Below are 22153 nucleotides of genomic sequence, written 5' to 3' on the forward strand. Positions count from 1 at the left end.
TCTCTTCATCTATTCCAAGTTCCTTTAATTAGTGACTGCTAGTTGGGAAGGCTTACCATTTCAGAAAATTACGACAGATTCCATTTGTTAGAACAGACTCAAAAACATCCATAATAAAGAAATCTAAGACTTCATAAAATAGTTTTTATAATATTAGTCTTTAAGAAGTAAATGAAACTATCATCTACAGAAATTCCTGGTGCACGAGGATATGTATAACACAGATCCAGCGAGACGGCCAGTGGGCTCAGCTAGGCCGAGGTCAAGAGTTTCAAGGTTTCATCTGTTCTGCCTTACTTGTGTGACACCTCCCTTAGAACAACAATTGACCAGGAGTCGAATTTACTTCAGCCTCTTTTGCTAGACTAACGGTACTGGAGTGTGCTTTTACCTTTAACCTCACACTTTAAAAGATGGACCTTTAATTCAAGGCCATCCATAAAGAGTTTCCAACTAATTTTTTAAGGGGCGGGAGGGGCAGAGGGAGAGAGAGAATCCCTTTCACAAACTTGGGATCATGACCTGAGCTGAAATCAAGAGTCGGACCCTTAACAAACTGAGCCCACCCAGGCATCCCTCTTTTCTTTAAATTTATCTTATCCAGAGATTTATATCAGCTCTGACAAAGTATCTGTATTTTTTTTTTTTAAGTAGGCCCCTTGCCCAACAAGGAGCCCAATATGGGGCTTGAACTCACACCTGTGAGATCAAGACCTGAGCTGCGATCAGGAGTCAGACTGAGTGGCCGACAGAGCTGACCGCCTAAATGCCCCCACACTAATATTCTGAAGCAAGCATAATTAGGACTGCCGCCCCCAGAACCTACCTATGTGTGGATTGCTCTCAAACAGCTCATGCACAAGCTTGTCAAAATCGTAGGTCACCATGGCAGGGGAACCAGGCTCGTGGCTCAAATACGGCACGAGGTCATCTTCCTGTTCATCCTCACGCTTTAAAGTTCCTCCAAAGGCCCAAGTAAATGCAAACACGAAGAGCTTCTGAAGCATAATTTTTAACTTATGAGGATTCTTCTCCAGATACCATGTATTTTCAGCTCTGGGGCAGACACATGTGGGAGGGTAAGAGTTAAAATTTTATTTTATTTTTTTTAAAGATTTTTATTTATTTGACAGAGAGAGATCATGAGTAGGCAGAGAGCAGGCAGAGAGAGGGGGAAGCAGGCTCCCCGCTGAGCAGAGAGCCTGATGCGGGGCTCAATCCCAGGTCCCCAAGATCACAACCTGAGCTGAATGCAGAGGCTTAACCCACTGATCCATCCAGGCACCCCAAGAAAGTTGAAATTTTAGAGGGAAGTTCAGTGATTTTGATATCGTATCAAAATTTCATTACTAAGAATTATAGAATAGTTAGGTTTGTTAACATGAATGTTTTAACAGTAATGTACAATTTTAGTTGATGTCATGTAAAGTACACACTGCTACTATTTTTAAGGCACCATTTGTGTGAGAGATCTGTAGCCCACCTTTATTTCATTTATTTAGTGCAAATGATTCACTTTTATTTATGAGGTCAGTTTATTAGTCACAAGTTTACCTATCTTTTGGGAGAGGATCTGGTAATTCTCCATTTTATGTACAAAAGGTCCTAGTCCTTCACTCTGTATTGCTCTCAGCCAGGCTGTGGAGGCTGATTTAGTTCCACGCAGCTGAAGCCACGCTTTGTGAGTCTGGGGAAAGTCTCGTCCAGTCTGGGCCAACAAGGTCACCCTGGTCTTGGACCCTGAGATTCTGCAGTGACAGGGCTGATGGTGAGGAACTGAACAAGAGGTTTGGGCTTGATTTCAAGGCATTTAAAATAGTTCAGGATATAGTATTATCATACAATTACCCATAAATTATCATACAATTACTCATAAATTACTCGTAAATTATGATAGTTCATTCAGCAAATATTCACAAATTCCTACTGTGTTATCAGCTTCCCTGGACCAAGCGAATGTGACCCCTTCTCTCCAAGATAAGAATGGGAATGCTAAGCCACAGCACGTGTAAAGGAGACAGTTACACATGACGTGCACAGCGGTGGTCAAGGGGCCGGCTCAGCCTATGGGAGGCGGGGCAGCCTCTGGGGAGAGCACATGTAGCAGGACCCAGAAGCCAAAGGATCAAGCTGGTTTAAGGAACTGAGACAAGAAGCCGGAGTCGGTGCAGAGGCAGCCAGGGCTCCCATGCTTTACACAACTTCTGTCCTTCCATTCTGAGTCTAAAGGGAAGACACCAAATGTCTATAAAAAGGAAAGATTATTTGTGTATTTATTTATTTAGTATTTATTTATTGTAGTGTATTTTTTTTACTGAATGTCTGTGAAGTGCCTGGGTGGCTCAGATGGTTAAGCGCCTGCCTTCTGCTCAAGTCATCATCCAGGGCCCTGGGATCGAGCCCCACGTCAAGCTCCCTTCGCAGCAGGAGCCTGCTTCTCCCTCTCCCTCTGCTCCTCCCCCTGTTTGTGCTCCCTTCTCTCTCTCCCTCTCAAATAAATTTTAAAAAGTCTTAAAAAAACTCAAACATTTGTATATAAATACCGGGAGACACACACAAGCATATTAACCACAGTAGAATGTGTCATAACAAAAATTGACAACAATATATGTCCATCAACAGGTCAGTAAGTTGTGACATATTTATACAATGGACTAATAAATGGACAGCAGTGAAATGAAGAATCCCTACCTGCACGATGAAGTAATCATAGGAACCCTGAGCAAAACATTCTAAGTCAGCCAAGAGCACAGTGATTCCATTAAAGTTTAAAAACACGCAAAGGTGAAAAATATATTGTTCAGAAATGTATCAATAAACACAAAATCCAGGTTGGTAGTTATCTCAGGTGATGGGATGACAGAAGATCTAGGTAGGTACACGGGGGACTTCAGAGATTAATTACACATTTTTTTCTAGAACTGTGTGGTATGTATAGGAATGTTTATATATTGTTTGTATCTTGCACCTACCTTAGCAGCGTTCTTTTATAGCTACTCACTGTTCAATAAAAAGTTAAGATGATGTATAGCTGCTGTGTTGAGAATGGACTAGAAGAACTGGGAAAACCAACTGGGAGGCTCTTGCACCAGGACAGGCAGGAAACAGTGAAGGTTTGGGCAGGATGGGGACAGTGAAGATGCAGACAAAAGGGGGAATTGAAGTTAGGTTTGACAGGCAGACTAAAAACTGTATTTGCATGTTCTGTCATTTAAAAGGAAATGTGATGTGAGTGTGTCAGGGCCATGTAATGGAATACAGGGAGGCCTCAGTGGTGACTCTCCTGTCCATTTTGTAAAATGGTGGACATGTAACAACAATATTTTCTACAGCTATACTCTGTACCAGGCACTATTCTAGACATGCCGCACACTGCATTATTCTTCTAGTTTTATAAACGAGCAAACCAAAGCTTGAAAATATTTAGCAACTGGCTCAACATTGCTCAGCTCATAAATGACAGATTCATGAAATACATTCATGTCAGTTTCATTCCTTTCTCAAGTATGTACAGAGTCTGCACAGATGAATTCATATCACCCATTTAACGTAGCATCAAAATCTGGCGAGCTCGCATTAGATACACAAGGGCTCTATGTAAGCTTCAATAAGGTAAATATAACTGGATTTTGACATTCTAAGTCACAAAGGTCCTGGTTTACTGACGGGTAATCCTGCACTTGCGTAAGAGTCCGGCACCTGGTCCGTACTTAAACATGTCTGTTGAATGAACGTAACTGACCTCTTTTTTGTACTCTTGAATTTGACAGAAACTTTTGAATATGAAGAACTTTTCTCCTCAGTTGAAATGTCCTTCAAATCTTCACCTTAAAAAAGGAAAGAGGTTTTTTTTTTTTTTTCTACAGTGAACAACAGATCCCAAATTTACCTGGTAACTTAGTGAGGTTTAACCTGCAACACTGTTTCATTTGTGAATCGTCACAGAACAACTTTCTTTCACACATTATCATGTAGCTACCTTATCAGACCCAAGTGGGAGCTACTTTCCTAAGAGGACCAAAGAATGTACCTGCATTGTCCAAAGTGATTTTTGACTTATTTGAAGCATACACCGACATACTTTTTTCTTCATTCTCTTCTAGCAACTTTTCTGTAAGTTTGTTCCAACATGAAAGCTTGAGGACATTCAGGTAACTACGTCCAAAGTGGTGTACATTGTGAACTAAATAGTAAATGGGTCTTAATGACGTGAAGGATTAGAAACACTATATACTTTCAAATAATGGAGTCACTAAAACAATCACCAAACAGGTGCACTTCAGGCGGTTGTATCCATCTCCCTCCCACCCGTCGCCCATCTGTTTTGTCCAGGTCAAGCACACCGCAGAGGAACAGAGAGAGTGAGGGATTACTCACTCTTCCTTTTAGCTTATTTTCTATTTTTTAATGTTTATTTTCTTTATATTAAAATAATAGAGGCTTCTTGTAGAACCTTTCATTCTACAATTCTACCACACATAGGTTAACGAATAAATGTTGCTGCATTTCATTATGGTCCTTTATATAAATACGTAATATTTAAATACAATACTTTAAAATTTAAGCCCAAATCAAGATTTTTTTTTATTTTTTTTTAAAGATTTTATTTATTTGACAGAGAGAGATCACAAGTAGGCAGAGAGGCAGGCAGAGAGAGAGAGAGAGGAGGAAGCAGGCTCCCTGTTAAGCAGAGAGCCCGATGTGGGACTCGATCCCAGGACCCTGAGATCACGACCCGAGCCGAAGGCAGCGGCTTAACCCACTGAGCCACCCAGGCGCCCCCCAAATCAAGATTTAAAGAGAGTTGGCTTCTCATCCTGTTTTTGTTTTTGTTTTTTTGGATAAAGCAACACATATTTATTTATTTCAGCCGCTTTCTAACAGTTTTTTAAATTTATTTTTTAAAATTTCTTTTCAGTGCTCAGCCTGCTTTTTAAGCCTGTTTTCATGTCCTTCCATTGAAACATGACATTGTTGCACCATGGCTTATGAAGCCATTTTTCTATTGATGGAATTCAGATTTTTGCTGTTTTATAATAAATAATGTTGCTATAGAAGAAAGCTCCTTGTGCATAAATCTCTACACTTCTGTGATTATTTATTTATAATGAATTCCTAGAATAAGAGATTCTAGGGCAGAATACATGGATTTTTTAAAAAAGATTTTATTTATTTATTTGACAGAGAGAGAACACAAGCAGGCGGGGGGGGGGGGGGGAAGCAGGCTCCCTGCTGAGCAGAGAGCCCGATGCGGGGCTCGATCTCAGGGCCCTGAGATCATGACCTGAGCCGAAGGCAGAGACTTAACCCACTGAGCCACCCAGGCACCCCGACATAGATATTTTTGACATACACTGGCAGATGGCTCTCCAAGAAAGGCTGAATCAATTCATACCTCGAATAGCTTCTGTAAGTTTATATGTTAATACATTCTAGCTATTGATGTGTTTTCTCCATTCGAAAATCTCTTTGCTTATTAGATGAAAATTTTATGCTGCTTTCAAATAAATGTTCTTCTCATTATCTGTATGGTTAAACATTTTCTTAAGAATTTTATTTGAGTTTTATTTATCAGAAATTTTAGTAGTTGTAAGAAGACTCCTGGGACCAGGTGGCTTTCACACACGCCCCACCCATCCTTCTAGCCACTTGTTCCAACTGCCACAGACACAACTGGAACTCAACTGTTATTTACAAACGAGTGAGTTTTATGTTGTTGTACAGGATTCATGGATAAATTTTACTCTTAGAGGTATAGGGTCTCTCTTTGTGTCTAATTGTATGTTTATGTATGTGTATGGATATATATACCATGTATGGGTAACATATTCCTGTATCTAGACAATATTGTCAAAATTAATTATAAAAGGTCTCTATTTAATTGGCTTAAAGAAAAATAATCTTTAATATCATGAATGAACATATGAAACTAAAATTTAATTTTCTTTCATTTGCTAAAAGGACAAAGTTTTCTGAGACTATGTGAAGTTTTTCTTGACCTTTTAAGTCATCTGCCTAGAAAACAATGGTGTTTTGCCAAAATAATCTGAGATTCATGTTGTCTCTATCAGGTCTTTGATTAGTTAAGAAAACAGAGTCTTCTCTAGTATAAGAGCTAAGTTTTTTTACAATTATGTAACTTTTTTCTATTTGCCTCAAGTCTTTGTCACTTTGGTTAAATTAGTAACTAAATAATGTTTCACAATGATATGATCCTCTTTAATCAAGAGAAACATAGAGTCTTAATAGACTCTATGAGCCCTTAATAGACTCTCAGAGCCCTGAGAAACATAGAGTCTTAATAGAAAAATACACCAATCTTTTCCTGAAATTCCATATGTTAGAAGTACATCATCGATTCAGTATCATGAACACATTCTACTATATTTCCTTCTAAAAAGTTCTCCAGTGTCACTTTTCTTCAATTTGTCGCTTTAACCTACCTGAGACTGATTTTATTTTTATGTGTAATGTGAGGTTATAAGCTCTTTTTTAAAACTACAGATAATTACTTGATCCAACATAATTTACTAAAATGTTTATTCTTATTGATCTGTTGTGCCACTTTTGTCATTTATCTTGTCTAAATCACCTGTTTTTCATGTCTTTTTCTTTGAGTTCAGATACTCCTTCTGAGGTCATTTTCCTTCTACCTGAAGTGCACACTGTAGAAGTTCCTTTAGTCATGGTCTGTTGTGGTAGACTCTCAAATCTTTTGTCTGAAAATCCAAGGGGTCTTTCTTTTATCATCATTTTAAAATGGAAGGCTAGATGGCTACAGCTTCTGAATTAATAGTTACTTTTTTCTCAGCCTATTATACGTTGTTTTCTACCTTCCATTTTTTTTGTTGTTGTTGTTGTTGTTGAAAAGTCTCTTGTCAATCTAGTTGGGATTCCTTAGTAAGTAATCTCTCCTTTTTCTTTACTTTTCAAATGTATTCTTTTCTCTGGTGCTCGGTAGTTTCATGACAGTAAATGTAGGTGGGTGCTTCATTTTATTGGTCTGGCTTGAGACTTGTTTCAACTTTTGTGCTGAGAATACCTGTATTTTACCAGTTCTGGAAAATTCTCACCCATTTACTTTTTGCATATAGCCTTCTCCTCATGACTTTTCTGGAACTCCAAACAAATGTATGTGAGAATTTCTCTGTCTCAATCTTCCCTGTCTTAGTGCCATCTTTTTTATATCCTGGTTTGCTCATTCCCTTTTCAGCATTAGAAAAAACTAAGTCAGTATTTGTCTTTCGCTCAGTTTTCCAATCAGTGACTACATGCATTGTTTTAGAAATTATGTTTGGTTATTTTTTGTACTGTTGAATAAATTTTGTTAATTTCTCAAAGTCCTCTTATATTTACATATATGTTATATAATGTATAACCTTACATATTAAATAAATGGTCCAAATGCTCCACCTGAAAGCCGGAGACCATCAGATGATAAAGAAGTGACAACCAAACATAGTCTGTCAACGGGAAAGGCACTTCAAATGCAAAAATGGAGACAGGTCAGAAGGGAAAGGATGGAAAGCAGGCACAGCAGATGTCATAAAGAAGCAGAAGTAACTGTGTTCATGTCAGGCAAAGTAGATTTTAGAGAAGGGGTAATTACCAGAGATAAATAATTAACTAAGGATTCAGTGCACCAAGGAGAGATAATAAGTATAAACGTATGCACCTAGTAACAGCTTCAGCATACACAAAAGGAAAACTTACAAAACTGAAAGGATACAGAGACAAATCACAATTGTAGTTGGGAGATTTTTTTGGAAAAGATTTTATTTATTTATTTGAGAGAGAGAAAGAGAGAGAGAGAGCACGAGAAGGGGAGGGTCAGAGGGAGAAGCAGACCCCCCACCAAGCAGAGAGCCCAATGTGGGACTTGATACCAGCACTCCAGGATCATGACCTGAGCTGAAGGCAGTCTCCCAACCCATTGAGCCACCCAGGCACCCCAAGGAGATTTTAATACTCCTTAACTGATAAAATGTGTAACAAGAGAATCAGAAAAGATATAGAAAATTTGAACAAAACTATCAACTAGACTAAGTTGATACCTATAGAGCATTTCATCCAAAAAAGGAAGAATACTTCTTGTTTTCAAGAGCACAGGAATATTCACCTAGATAGATAGCTTCTGGGTATCACATAAGTCTCAATAAATATAAAGCACTAAAATTAGGCAAAGTATATTTTATAACAGGGAAAATTAAACTAGAAATTAATAACAATAACAAAAAGACACCTAGAAAGTCCCTAAATATTTGGAAATGAACTCCACGTTCCTAAACAACAACAAAGAATAAATCACAAAAGAAATTAGAAAATGCTTTGAGTATTGAAGAAATTTAATAATCTCAGTATGTGCAGAAAAAACTAAAAAAAACCCAAAACACCAAAAAACAAAACAAAAAATACCCCACTATCCATGATAAAGAAAATCTCTTAGCAAACTACAAATAGTTAGAAACTTCATCAAATTGATAAAGGATGTCTAGGAAAAAATCCTATGGCAAAAATGATACTGAAATGGTACAAAATGAATGCTTTCTCCTTCAGATTGGGGGAAAAAATGGTATGTCTGCTCTCAAAACATCTATGAACTTGATATTGGAGGTCCTACCCAGTATAATAAGACAAATACAAGAAATAAAAATCCACACTGATTGGTAATACAGTACTCATGTCTTTATCAGTATAAAACATCAATTGTATTTCTATGTACCAGCAATAAACAATTGGAAATTAAGATTTTAAAACTTACACGAGAGTATTAAAAAATTAAATTCTTAATTCCTAGTGGAATTCTTAATTCCCAGTTCAGTAAACTGAACCCTGGTCAAGATTCCCTGTTCCATTTATTGAGTAGCCTTCACAGGCCCCACTCTAATGGAAGAGGAACATGAAGATGCCTTGGCTTTCTGGATACCAGTATCACTCAGACCCTGTGTCTAACAGTTCTAAAAATCTTTGAGTATTCCTCTCTCCCTATTGTAAGTTACTCAAATAAATGGCTGCAGTCTCCTTTGGAGAAGGAACAGTGTAATTATTTTTAGAAATACCTTCCATGGGGCACCTGGGTGGCTCAGTGGGTTAAAGCCTCTGCCTTCGGCTCAGGTCATGATCCCAGGGTCCTGGGATCAAGTCCCGCATTGAGCTCTCTGCTCAGCAGGAAGCCTGCTTCCTCCTCTCTCACTCTGCCTGCCTCTCTGCCTACTTGTGATCTCTGTCTAATAAATAAAATCTTAAAAAAAAAAAAGAAATACTTTCCATGATATTGTAGAAGGTCCCAGCCTCCTCTTTATCCAATGGGTTCTGGACCTAAAAGCTGGCTGGGGTTTGGAAATGAGCAGGGGATCATGACTTATTATTGAGGAAGCTACCCTCAGCCTCCTCATCACTTGTCTTTGACTTCTTCTCATGATACAAGCTGATGGTATCTCGTTGGCTGCTCATATATTTTGCCCATAGGGATGGTACATTCTACTAATAACTTAGCTTAATGTATTACTATCTAATACCTTATATTACATACTACATCTTAATTTCTAATATCCGATCTAATAATTAACACTCTATCTAATATCTAATCCTATCTAATATCTTAGATGCTAATATCTTACTATCTACCAATAACTTATCTTAACATCTTATTCTACTAATAACTTATCTTAATTACTCTTAATAATTCTGAGAATCATCTCTGCCTCCCCCACCCTAGCTTGGCTGAATTCTTCTGGTTTCTGGTGGTAAGGGCTACATTAGACCCTCCAATGAGACTAGCTGAGTAATGGTTGCCTCTCCTGTCAGCTCTAGTCTCCAGAGCCACCAGCACACAGTTTGGAGTACTGAGTCTGGAGGGGTTCAGGATTTGGGGTGATGTTTGCTCTGATGCCTCCACTCTGTCAGGGTTGGTCATTTAATATTCTCTAAAGCATGGCCACTCTGGTTACCAAGTCCTGGCCTGGAGCTTTCCTTTCCCTTCAGCAGTAGGATGTAAGAATTCTCTTGGGAGACCTGGAAGGTCTCTCAAGAGGGGTTGTTAAACTATCTGTGATTACTGATTTGCTTATTTAACATTTATTTCTTCTTGTTTATATATATATTCTTTTATATGTATGTTTACTTCTTACATATTAAATATATTTTAATATATTTATTTATATATACTATAATACATATTTATTTATATATTATATAATATATATATATATATATTCTTGTTTATATATTTCCCCTCTCTCCCTACCTCCCTTCGTGTGTGCGTATGTATCATAATCTGGAATACAGATTTCTAATATGTTCTCAGTAGGTCTTAATCTTTTTACTGCTTAAGAAAATTTTCACACTAAAATAAAATTTGGGCTAATATCTAAATGGCAGCTTGACTTTTTTTCATTTATATTTACATTATGTATCTTATTTTTACCCCTTATTCCAGCCATTTCATGTCTGTCCATCTTTGTAAATACCAGATTGAGATACAATTCATATAATATAGAATTCCCCCTTTAAAAAGGCACAATTCAGTGGTTTTTGGTATAATCGGAGTTGTCAGACATCACCACTATAATTTTAGAATGTTCTCATCACTCTAAAAAGAGACTCTACAGCATTAGAAGAGCTGCCTGTTTTCCTCCCTCCCCCAGCCTCTGGCAAGCACAGACTACGTGAGATTTGCGTATTCTGGACACTTCATATAAATGGAGTCATACAGTATGTGGTCTTTGTAACTGGCTTCTCTCACTTAGCATAATGTTCTCAAGTTCATCCATGTTGTGCATCTATCAATGCTTCATTTCTTTTTATGGCCTAATAACATACACTGTGTGGATAAACCACACTTTTTTATCCATTTAACAGACATTTGGGTTGTTGCTACTTTTTGGCTATTAAGAATAATGGTGCCATATACATCTGTGTCCAACTTTTTGTGTGGACACATTTCCATTTCTTTTGGGTGTATTTTTTTAGGAGTGGAATTGCTGGGTCAAATGGCAATTATGTTTCACATATAGAGGACCTGCCAAACTCTTTAACCAAAGTGGTTGCTCCACTTGTATCCTTTTGATTTAATGATGATGCTTATAGGGAAAGAGTTACTATTTGTTTTATTTTTTTATTTTTTAAAGATTTTATTTATTTATTTGACAGAGAGAGATCACAAGTAAGCTGAGAGGCAGGCAGAGAGAGGAGGAAGCAGGCTCCCCGCAGAGCAGAAAGCCCAGTGCGGGGCTCGATCCCAGGACCCTGGGATCATGACTTGAGCCGAAGGCAGAGGCTTTAACCCACTGAGCCACCCAGGCGCCCCTACTATTTGTTTTAAAATTGAATCAGTTTCAAAAAAAGACTCTTGACTATAGAGAACAAACTGAAGGCTGATGGAGGGAGGTGGGTGGGGGAATGGGCTAGATGGATGATGGGGATTAAGGAGGGCACCTGTTGTGATGAACACTGGGTATGGTAAGTGATGAGTCACTGACTTCTATACCTGAAAGCAGTATTACACTATATGTTAAAATTAACCCAAATTTAAATAAAAACTTGAAATTTAAAAAAAAAACCTACAAAAAAATAAAATTGAAATCAGTTTCTATCTTTTTTTTTTTTAAGATTATTTACTTATATATTTGACAGACAGAGATCACAAGCAGGCAGAGAGAGAGGAGGAAGCAGGCTCCCCACTGAGCAGAGAGCCCGATGCAGGGCTCGGTGCAGGGCTCGATCCCAGGACCCTGGGATCATGACCTGAGCCGAAGGCAGAAGCTTTAACCCCCTGAGCCACCCAGGCACCCCCAGTTTTTATCTTTTAAATAAGAGAGTTTAACTCACATTATTGTAATTATTATTAAAGTTGGATCAATTTTTTTGTTATTCAAATTTCTTTCTTTTGGTTTCCTTTACCCTCTATAGTAAAGAATAAATATTCCTTTGCACATTTAAAGCTATGGATTCTATTTTTTTTTTTTTTAAGATTTATTTATTTACTTTCGGGGAGAGAGAGGGGAAGAGGGAGAACGACTGTGGGGCGGGCCGAGGAGAGAATCTCGGGTGGACTGCCCTGCCAAGCACGGAGGCCCGCTCAGGGCTCCACCTCACAAGCCCAAGATCACAGCCTGCGCCGAAACCAAGAGTAGGATGCCCAACCGACTGAACCACCCTGGCGCCTCTCTATGGATTTTAGTATTACTCTGAGCCTTACCCCCAACACATTAAGATGATACTTATGTTTATTTTTTTTCTCCATCACTGTTTAGACTTCGCTTCTGTTTTTTTTTTTTCCTCAAACAATGCAGGTAATCATTCTCTTTCAGCTTTCTTTGACCTGACACCTCCCCCTCCTCCTTCCCTCCCCTTTACGCTTAAAGTTTCTAAGCTTTTGTTCTAGATTTTTATGTTAATTTTTAAAAAAAGATTTTATTTATTTATCTGACAGAGATCACAATATGCAGAGAGGCAGGCAGAGAGGCAGGCAGAGAGAGGAGGAAGCAGGCTCCATGCTGAGCAGAGAGCCTGATGTGGGGCTCGATCCCAGGACCCTGGGACCATGACCTGAGCCAAAGGCAGAGGCTTTAACCCACTGAGCCGCCCAGGCGCCCCTATGTTAATTCTTCTGAGAAGTGTTCTTTGCTTATTTTGGTTGCATTGAGTTTTACTAAATTATTTATCACATCTAACTTCCGTATCTCATATAATTCTCCTTGATTCATTTCTTACAGTACTGGATTACTTCAAAAGTCTCTTGTGTTAAACTTTTTCAGGTTTTGCATATCTGAGAATGTGTTTTTTTTTTTTTTAATATTTTATTTATTTATTTGACAGAGAGAGATCACAAGCAGGCAGAGAGACAGGCAGAGACAGAGGGGGAAGCAGGCTCCCTGCTAAGCAGAGAGCCTGATGTGGGACTTGATCCCAGGACCCTGAGATCATGACCTGAGCCGAAGGCAGTGGCTTAACCCACTGAGCCAGCCAGGTGCCCTGAGAGTGTGTTTAATTAGCTAAATATAAAATGCTTTGAAGATTAGACATCAGTTTTTCCCTTAATCCATATTGCTGTTGAGAAACCTTGTGTTAAACTGTTCTTATAATCCTGTTGGCTTTTTCCTCTCTGAAATTTCTTAGAATCTCCCTTTAATCTTAGATAGTCTTAAACCACAACAAATTGTGTCTTTGCTGAAACACCATGCATGAGGCTCAGGTGCCCAGAGTCTGCCTTAGAATGAGGCTCGAGCGGGAGAAGCTGGAGATCATCCCTGTTCCCACTGTGAGTCTTACACCACCTAACAGGGGACGTGGGGGAGCACAGAGACTTTGAAATCTGTGGTGCACTGAAGGGAACTTAAGCAACAATAAAAGCAACAATAAAAGTCCCAGTCCAGACAGACTCAATCCTCCCCAGCATTACCTCAACGATCTGGGAGAAGAACAGGTGTAACCATTTCCATATACCTGTCTCTACTCTTCCTTTCCCGACAATATCGGGCATTCAATAAAACGTCATGAGACACAAAAATAAGTATGAAAGAGAGTCCTGTCGCCAGGATAAAAAGAAGTCAACAGAACAGATCCAGACATGGCTCAGGCATCAGGGATTTAAAACAACTACAATCGAACTGTTAAAACATCAGACGTAAACTGAACAGAGAATTTCAGCAGACCACTGAGCACTATAAAGAGAGTCAAACAGAAATGTGAGAAATAGAAAGAGACGAGATGAGAATTCTTCCAATGGGCTTATCCAGCGTCCCACAAGCTGCAAAGAATCAGTGACTTGGATTATAAATCAACAAAAGTTATTCAAACTGAAATACAAAGGAAAAAAGAACAAACCAAAAGATGAGAGCATCCAAGAACTGGGGGCAGTATATCAATAAAACACTTCAAGGTGTGGGTTTTTGTTTTCCCAACCTATTTAATATTCCAAGCTCCTATTCAATCTTAGGTCTTACATTTTGTCAAATTCTAGAACACCTTGGTAATTATTTCTTGAAATATTTCCACCCTTCTATTTATTTCAAAAACTTCTTTCTGGAGGTTCTGTTACATGCATGGTAAACTTTCGACTTTTATTCATCTTTCAACTAAAGACGCACCCTCACACACACATAAACATACACATATGCATATATTGTGTAAGTGACTGTACTTCTAGTTCTATAGAAGTGCACACAGACACAGACCCCTTGTGCTGCTGTAATTCGAGAGAGCCCCTGGACTGAGCCATGACCCAGCTAAACATGTCAGCATTTAACTTGTTTATTACGTTCCTTCTCTTAACTCCTTCTTGCTCTGTTTCTAGTACTCCCATTTCCCTGGCTTATGCTTCCAATGAATTCAGAACTGTGTGTCCGGGGAGGAAGTAGACACTCTTCAAGGCAAGAAAGCTGTGTGCTAACAACTTGTATCCCCACTGACACTGTTCCTTTTCAAGTTCAGTCTCTTTCTCTTAATCACTTAGACTTTAAGATGCGAAGGGGACTGGCAGTGGGAAGAAACATGCTTGTAGCTGCTCCTTGACCTAGTAAGGGGTCACTGCCGACACGCTATGTTGCTGCAGCCTCCAGCTGGACTGTGGCGTGCTGACTGGCAAAGGCAAGGCCGATGGTCCGCTCAGAGCCCTGAGAAGGGGAGAAACCTAAGCTAAATATTCCCCCCATCATCGTATCCAGCTCTCTTCCACTCAAGACTACTGCTCCTCCAACTGGGACCTTAAGCATCCTGTCACCCGAGGATTTCTCACAATGTCTGTTAGTTAGATGGATCCCAAACTGGGTTTTGGAGGCCAAGCTGGGAGCCTGTGCTAATTACCTGTCCCACTGGAAGCCAGGCAGAACCAGGGTCTGAAGTTTGGGGTCCAGAATCCAGAGACCTCATCTGTACCCATAATGCTACACTAGTTTCTGAATCTTTTGCTCTCACCTCACACTACTTTCGACGTTTGCTACTTTCCACGATGACAGTTTACACCTAGGATTCTGGACACATTTCCCCCACTATCTCTATCTCTAAGAATCTCATATTAAAATTATTCTTCCCTAATAAAGACCCTCTCAGGATTCCTTATACTCATTTTTCCTGTGACCCTTCAACATAGGATATTACCTTACTGACATGCTCCTTTATAAATGATTTGTTCCACATGCATGTCTGCTGCTGGCTCAGACAGACTAAAAATTCCTGGTCTACCTTTCTTTGTTTCCTTTATAAAACTCAATAGAAGGTGATGAGTAACTAGCACTGATGAGTGAGATACAAGACCACTAACACAAGGGGGAAAAACTCACATTTTCCAAAGCCTCCATTTTTACCCATGAAGTCGAAGAAAGCATCAAGAATTCTGCACAGAGTCATAACGGTCATTACGTCCTGGACAGGAAATGGCTGACATTTCCGATGCTTCTTCATAAACTGTAGTCCGTCTGCTATGCTATTTTTAATCATGAATTCAAGACAACTCACTCCTGTTTGACTCATAATTTTGGAAGTTTTCAAAAGCCATGACTTCATATAAGGCTCCCATCCCAGATCAACAGGATCCTAACAATATAAAGCACAAGATAATTTTACGTAAATAAGAATAATACAGTGTCTATCGTCTTTCTAACCGTCTCTACGTCACCACTGCCCTGGTACAATATGGTTCAGAATCCTCATTCATCAAAGTGCAACTGATCACAACAGCTGAAGAATGACCTGTGTCAACCATAAGAGACTCTTCATCTAAGGAAACACACCGAGGGTTGCTGGAGGCGAGAGAGGGGAAGGATGGGGTCACTGGGTGATGGGCATTAAGGGGGCATGTGATGGAATGAGCACTGATGAATCACTGACCTCTACCTCTGAAACCAGTAATACATTATATGTTAATAACTTGGATTTAAATTAAAAAAAATAGAATGACCTGTCTCTGATTTGTACTTTGTAACCATGGTCTTACAAGACTAGAAGCAACTGGAGGATTACGTGAAGGAGGAGTGCTGAGGTTATATGTTCACAGGGAGGGGAAAGGCAGCTTAGCTTTGCTCTGGGGAGGTTAAGTCGGTCAGAACCCAGGGCTAGTCACGCTACTAATGCATTTCCGGAGAGAAGAAACCTAGTCTCTCTTGAGTCTTCCGTCCTCCTCTCCTAGGTACTGGGTTCCACGAGTCCTAAGGGTCATCGAGTGAAAAGGGTTCAGGGTAGTGGCTCCTCTCCGGAAAAGCAGCCCTGCCTGCAGCCTGTCCTATCTGGTGCAGGGGACACCCTATCACAGCCTAAGTCCACTCAGACTCACTTCTGGGTTAGGAGGCTTCAGAGGACAAAGAACTGAACTATTGCCCTCACCCTCGGTAATCCAGGGGTAAGGCTAAACCAGTCACCAAAAATGTTGCAGATTGTGACTAAACTATACATTTTTTTTCTGGGATTTGTTTCTGGAAACCCACCATATAGACCATTGCGCATCGGCTGACAGTAGCAGGACTGGCCTGAGAGAGACTGTCCACCTCAAAAATCACTCGTATTTTATCATTTAAGGCAATTCTCTCACTGTTTCCCAGGCATAATGTTCTAGTATCATCCAGCATGGAGTTGAGATTTTCTACCCAGAAAGTATCCACTGGCCCGTCTAAAACAATCCACTGCCAGTCGTACCCTGCAGAGAAACAGATTCACGAGGTAACTGAGGATCACCTCAGACTTTTTTTTTACAAGCTTGCAAATTTTGTATTTTGTTTGGGAAACGATATCCTAGAAAACATTAGACTGAATACATTACTATGCAGACTCTAATATTTATTAAATAAAAATAGCTACCCACACTACATACTTAGTAATTCTTTGAACATTGTTTTAGTGTTTTTAGATTACTGCATTGTGTAATTAGCCCTTAAATTCTGGATCAGAGAAAGATCCCAGATGTCTCTTTTCCATAATATATGAGCTGTGTGTTCCCCCTTCCACCCGAACACTGTTTGGACATGCCACCTCCGGGAAATAAGAAAGGCAAGCAGATGTCCTTCAAAGAAAGAATCAAACAGATTTCAGAGTACTTCACATGTGACCCCACTGACTCCATTGTCCATAGCTACAGGCCCTACCCGCTCCACAGTTCTAGAAAACCCACTGGACAAGCTAAGGGAGGAGTGTGGGAGTCACTGTGGAGGCAGAAAATAGTGAGCCACGGGAAGGACACGAGAGGCCAGCAGAAAAGGGAGGGGAGCCAGGGCTCAGATGGCTGGACCTGCTGAAGTACCCGCCTCGGGGCCCATCTTCGTACCCTGGAAGGGAGCTTGCTGTGCCCAAGGACTATGCTCTCCAACCTGATCATGAGGTAGGGTCACACAACCATTGAGGAAAAGCAGAAGCAGCAGCAGAAGCCTCCTTTAGTGCGAATGTGTGGCTAGAGGGTCAGCCCTGAGCCGTGAAAGCCCTGGGGGGCCCCACCAGCACCCTGACACTCTCTGTCCCCCTGCACACCGCCAAGTGCCGAGTGTGCAATCCTTTCTAGAGGAGGATGTTTGGGTGGTAGGACTTGGCCTGGGAACAGGCAGAGTCCCTTGAGTCCCACTTCAGAGGCAATGCTACTGCAGGGTTCCACACAATAGTACTTCTACCTTTAATATCTACTTGGTTCTTGTGAGATATTAATGTGCATTTATAAACTGAAAGGGTTAGACCAGACCTGCTGCTTTTATAGTGTAATTATAGATGAATGCCCCATAGTATGTGGTAACACTACACAAATTCTATATAAACAAATGAGGAAAAAATACATAGTACAACAACAAAATATCACAGATTAAAAATGCTTTTAAAGATAGAAATAAAGCACATTTAGTTCAGTTCATCTATTTTAATCAATCACTTTATTGAATCTAATAATAACACTTACTCTGATTTTCCGGAATGTTAACATCTTTTCCCACCTCCATTTCAAATATATTAACGTCAGTATCTGCTGCATCAGAGAAATCAAGTTTGAAAACCTAAAATATGTAATCAGTAATATTAATTTGCTTAATCACACTTTCCAATTCCAATGCACTATATATCCATATGTTCTCTTGAGTATAAAAATGGGAAAGGCAGAAGGTTCTGGCCCTGGAAGACCTCCATGTAGCCAGTGCAGTGTGGCACAGGCCATTTTCTTTTAGAGAATTCTTTTAGTTTTTTCCCCAGCACAGTTAGTACATGCTTGTGTAACATTAAAATAATACCAGGGATGCCTGGGTGGCTCAGTTGGTTAAGCGGCTGCCTTCGGCTCAGGTCATGATCCCAGCGTTCTGGGATCGAGTCCCACATCGTGTTCCTTGCTCGGCAGGGAGCCTGCTTCTCCCTCTGCCTCTAGCCTGCCACTCTGTCTGCCTGTGCTTGCGCTCTGTATCTCTCTCTCTAACAAATAAATAAAATCTTTAAAAAAAAAATAATACCATAAAACACAAAAAAGAAAGCAGATGTTCTCTGAATTTCCACCATCTCTAAAGAATCAGTGTGGACATTCTGGTGCATTTTTTCCCCCTCCTTCATAGTAGTTTTAAAATTTTAGGGTACAGAAGACTTAACTTTAGGATCGGCTAAACTGCAGACTCTAACAGAATCCTTGGAGATTCTGACTGAACAGGTTGGCAGTGGAGGCCAGGAAGCCCCATCTGTAATGACATTCCCCAGGTGACACAAATACAGGTTGTTCTCACACTAATCCCAAGAAATTCTGATCTACGCATACAGTTAAGTCTTAATTATCTGGAGGACTTTATTATTAATCTCCTCAGCAGATCTGAGTCCCATATCATCAGCTGAGTAGCACTGGCTCTCTCTGCCCGCAAGACGAGAGGAAGCCCACCAAACATGGGAGCCATGCCCTGGGCGCAGAGGGACTCAACAGAACAGAGAGAGACAAAGACTGTACATAGGAGTTAGCCGCACGTCTGAGCCAGGGCCTTGCGGCCCAACAGACAGTAACCGGCCACTTCTGGTTCTCAAGGCTCATGGGGAGAGGACCAAGTACAAGGTTATTTTGAATGACTATTTCTATTGCAGAAGTCTGCATTTACCAGTCCCGCACATAAGTCATTATGCTCTACTGCTTTTCTTTCCCTCGGTTTTTAAAAAATGTGGGATTGTGGGTCAAATATTATCTGGATTTTAATCTTTAATAAATTTTACTGGATCTCTTTTTCAAAGTCTGTGATAATAATACTTCCACCAGGGGCACCAGGGTGGCTCAGTGGGTTAAAGCCTCTGCCTTTGGCTCGGGTCATGGTCCCAAGGTCATGGTCCCAAGGTCATGGTCCCAGATCGTGGGATCAAGCCCCGCATTGGGCTCTCTGCTCAGCAGGGAGCCTGCTTCCTTCTCTCTCTGCCTGCCTCTCTGCCTACTTGTGATCATGTCTGTCAAATAAATAAATAAATAAAATCTTTAGGAAAAAAATACTTCCACCAATAAGATGTAGGAATGTTTATTTCTCCATATCTTCATGAACATGCAATGTTTTAGTTACGCATATTCTTACGTTTTCAAAACTTGAGGAGAAAAACTGTGCTGCTCTCATTGTTAAGATTTTTAGTTTTTGACTAAGACTTAGGCTGAGCGTCTTTCCTCTGTCGATAATTTTCCTGTGCTCCAACAACGTTCTACCCTTAGCCCGCCTGGTTCCCCTAGTTGTTCCATCCCTTCTTGTTTGCGTCTGTTTCTTACAGCCCTCATCTACAGCAGGGCCACTAATTCCTCGAAGATGCTAGAAAGATTTTCTTCCAGACTACGATTTGCTTTAATGATGTTTATTGTAACTCTTAGAAAAAAAAAAAACAATTTTTTGTATTTACAGAAAAAAATTTTTATCTTCTGTTTATGATTTTTGGGTTCCCAGCTTTAGTTAAGGTCTTCCTAACTCTAAAAATATGCCCCTAAATATTATGTTTTTATAATTTTATTTTTATATTTAGTTGACTATTTCATCTGGAATTTTCTTTCTTTTTTAAAAATGTATTTGACAGAGAGAGAGAGAGAGAGAGAAAGTGCATATGAACAGGGGGAGGAGCAGAGGGAGAGGAGAAGCAGGCTCCCCACTGAGCAGGGAGCTGGATGTGGGGGGCTTGGTCCCAGGACCCTGAGATCATGACCTGAGCTGAAGGCAGATGCTTAACTGACTGAGCCACTAAGGCACCGCTGGAATTTTATTTCTGGGTAGGGAATGAGTTAAGTGTCTTTCTACAGTTTTCACATCAGAAAATAGCAAACTATATAAACAGTGAATTCAGTAAAGAATGCTTTTCCTGCTGGTTAGAAATATTACTTCAGTTGTATATTAAATTCACATACGTCTGAATATATTTCTGGACTCTGTCTGGTTCCCTTTCTGTATTAGTACATTCCAGGGTTTTTATTCAGGTTTTGGAAAGTGTTATCTTTTTATTTCTTTTCCTGAAATATACCCAGCGCTCAACATTACACTAGTCTCAGGTATGCAATATAACGAATATTTGTATAGATTGTGAAACGATCGCCACAGTAAGTCTACTTAACATCTATCACCACGCATAGGTAAACATTTCTTTCTTGTGAGAACTCTGAAGACCTACTCTCTTATCAACTTCTGAATATACAATACAGCATTTTTAAGTATGGTCACTGTATATTATACTCCACTGTTCGGTTACAGTATGGATTTGTTCTAAAATTAATATGGAACATTTTAGAAATATAAAGCACTCTGGTTTTCTGCCCAGATTTTCTTTGAACTCTTGGAATGTTTATACTTCCTAATGAACTTTAAAGTCATTTAATTTGAGTTTTTTAAAGTGGGATTTTGCTTGGAAAGATATTATGTTCATATATCAGCTTGGTCTAGATTGGCATTTTTAGGACAGAAGTCTTTCCATGCAGGAATACAGTATCTCTTCCATTTACTCAATTTTTGCCGATTGCATATAGATATTCCTGCTTCCCCCCTGCCACCCCCATGACAAATTCCTTTCTTTTACATTTATTCCAATATATTTTAGATAGATTTTTGCCATTGTTAGCTGAATTTTTCCTATTTCCATTTCTAACTGGTGATAATTAGTATAAAGGATTTAGGGGCGCCTGGGTGGCTCAGTGGTTAAGCCTGTGCCTTCGGCTCAGGTCATGATCCCAGGGTCCTGAGATCGAGTCCTGAATCGGGTTCTCTGCTCAGCAGGGAGCCTGCTTCTTCCTCTCTCTCTCTGCCTGCCTCTCTGCCTCCTTGTGATCTCTCTCTGTCAAATACATAAATAAAATCTTTAAAAAAAGAATTTAGTCACAGCCACTTTACCATATTCCTTTCCTATCAATTACTGAGAAAGATGCAGTAAAATATACTAGATGTGATTTATCAATTTCTCTACAAAATTCTGTTGTTTTCTCTACACATTTTTACATTACATCATAGGGACATAATAGTTCAGAACTGCCATCCTTTTCTGCACCAGCAGCACACTGTTGTACCTTAATTCTGTAATAATTCTTGACATCTGGCAGATCTCACCACGAGACTCTTCCCCTGGTTTTTTTATTCAGGAATATCAGGGACCTTGGTTCCTCCAGATACATTTTAGAATCAGTTGTCAAGATCTTAAAAACTACTTGAGCTTTCTATTTCAAAACTTAGTGCAAAGCTCTAGTCAACAAGTGTGGCATTTGCATAAGGAGAGATGTAAGATGAAGGGAACAGAATTGAATCTAGAAGGAAATCCCAACATTTACCGTCAGTTGATTTTGACAAGAGTGATGAGACAATTCAACGTGAGAAAGAATGGTCTTTTCCACAAATAGTTCTGGAATACTTGGATATTCAGAAGCAAAAGAATGAATTGGGATCCCTCCCTTATACTGAACACAAAAATCAACCCAAAATAGACTATAAGACCTAAATATAAAAGTGAAAACCACAAAGCTCTTACAAAAAAACATAGAAGAAAGATTTTTTTTAAAGATTTTATTTATTTATTTGACAGAGAGAGACACAGTGAGAGAGGGAATATAAGCAGGGGGAGTGGGAGAGGGAGAAGCAGGCTTCCTGCCGAGCAGGGAGCCTCATATGGGGCTCTATCCCAGGACGCTGGGATCATGACCTGAGCTGAAGGCAGATGGTTAATGACTGAGCCACCCAGGTGCCCCATAGAAGAAAGCTTTTTGACTTTGATTTTACAAAGC

General features: G+C 39.8%; 1 protein-coding gene across 11 annotated transcripts in view; it reads right to left on the reverse strand.

The window, feature by feature from the left end:
- Positions 1-22153, reverse strand: part of DNAH14 (dynein axonemal heavy chain 14) — a 361489-nt gene that overhangs the window by 144719 nt on the left and 194617 nt on the right. For all 11 annotated transcript variants that reach the window (XM_032319061.1, XM_032319058.1, XM_032319057.1 and 8 more), the window contains 5 exons: positions 17870-17963; positions 16422-16630; positions 15282-15534; positions 3743-3827; positions 827-1056 (listed from right to left, as the gene is read on the reverse strand). In XM_032319061.1, the coding sequence (XP_032174952.1) occupies positions 827-1056; positions 3743-3827; positions 15282-15534; positions 16422-16630; positions 17870-17963 (871 nt within the window). The remainder of the gene's footprint in view (positions 1-826; positions 1057-3742; positions 3828-15281; positions 15535-16421; positions 16631-17869; positions 17964-22153) is intronic.

The sequence above is a fragment of the Mustela erminea genome, chromosome 17, assembly GCF_009829155.1.
Source record: "Mustela erminea isolate mMusErm1 chromosome 17, mMusErm1.Pri, whole genome shotgun sequence".
NCBI classification, from domain to species: Eukaryota; Metazoa; Chordata; class Mammalia; order Carnivora; family Mustelidae; genus Mustela; species Mustela erminea.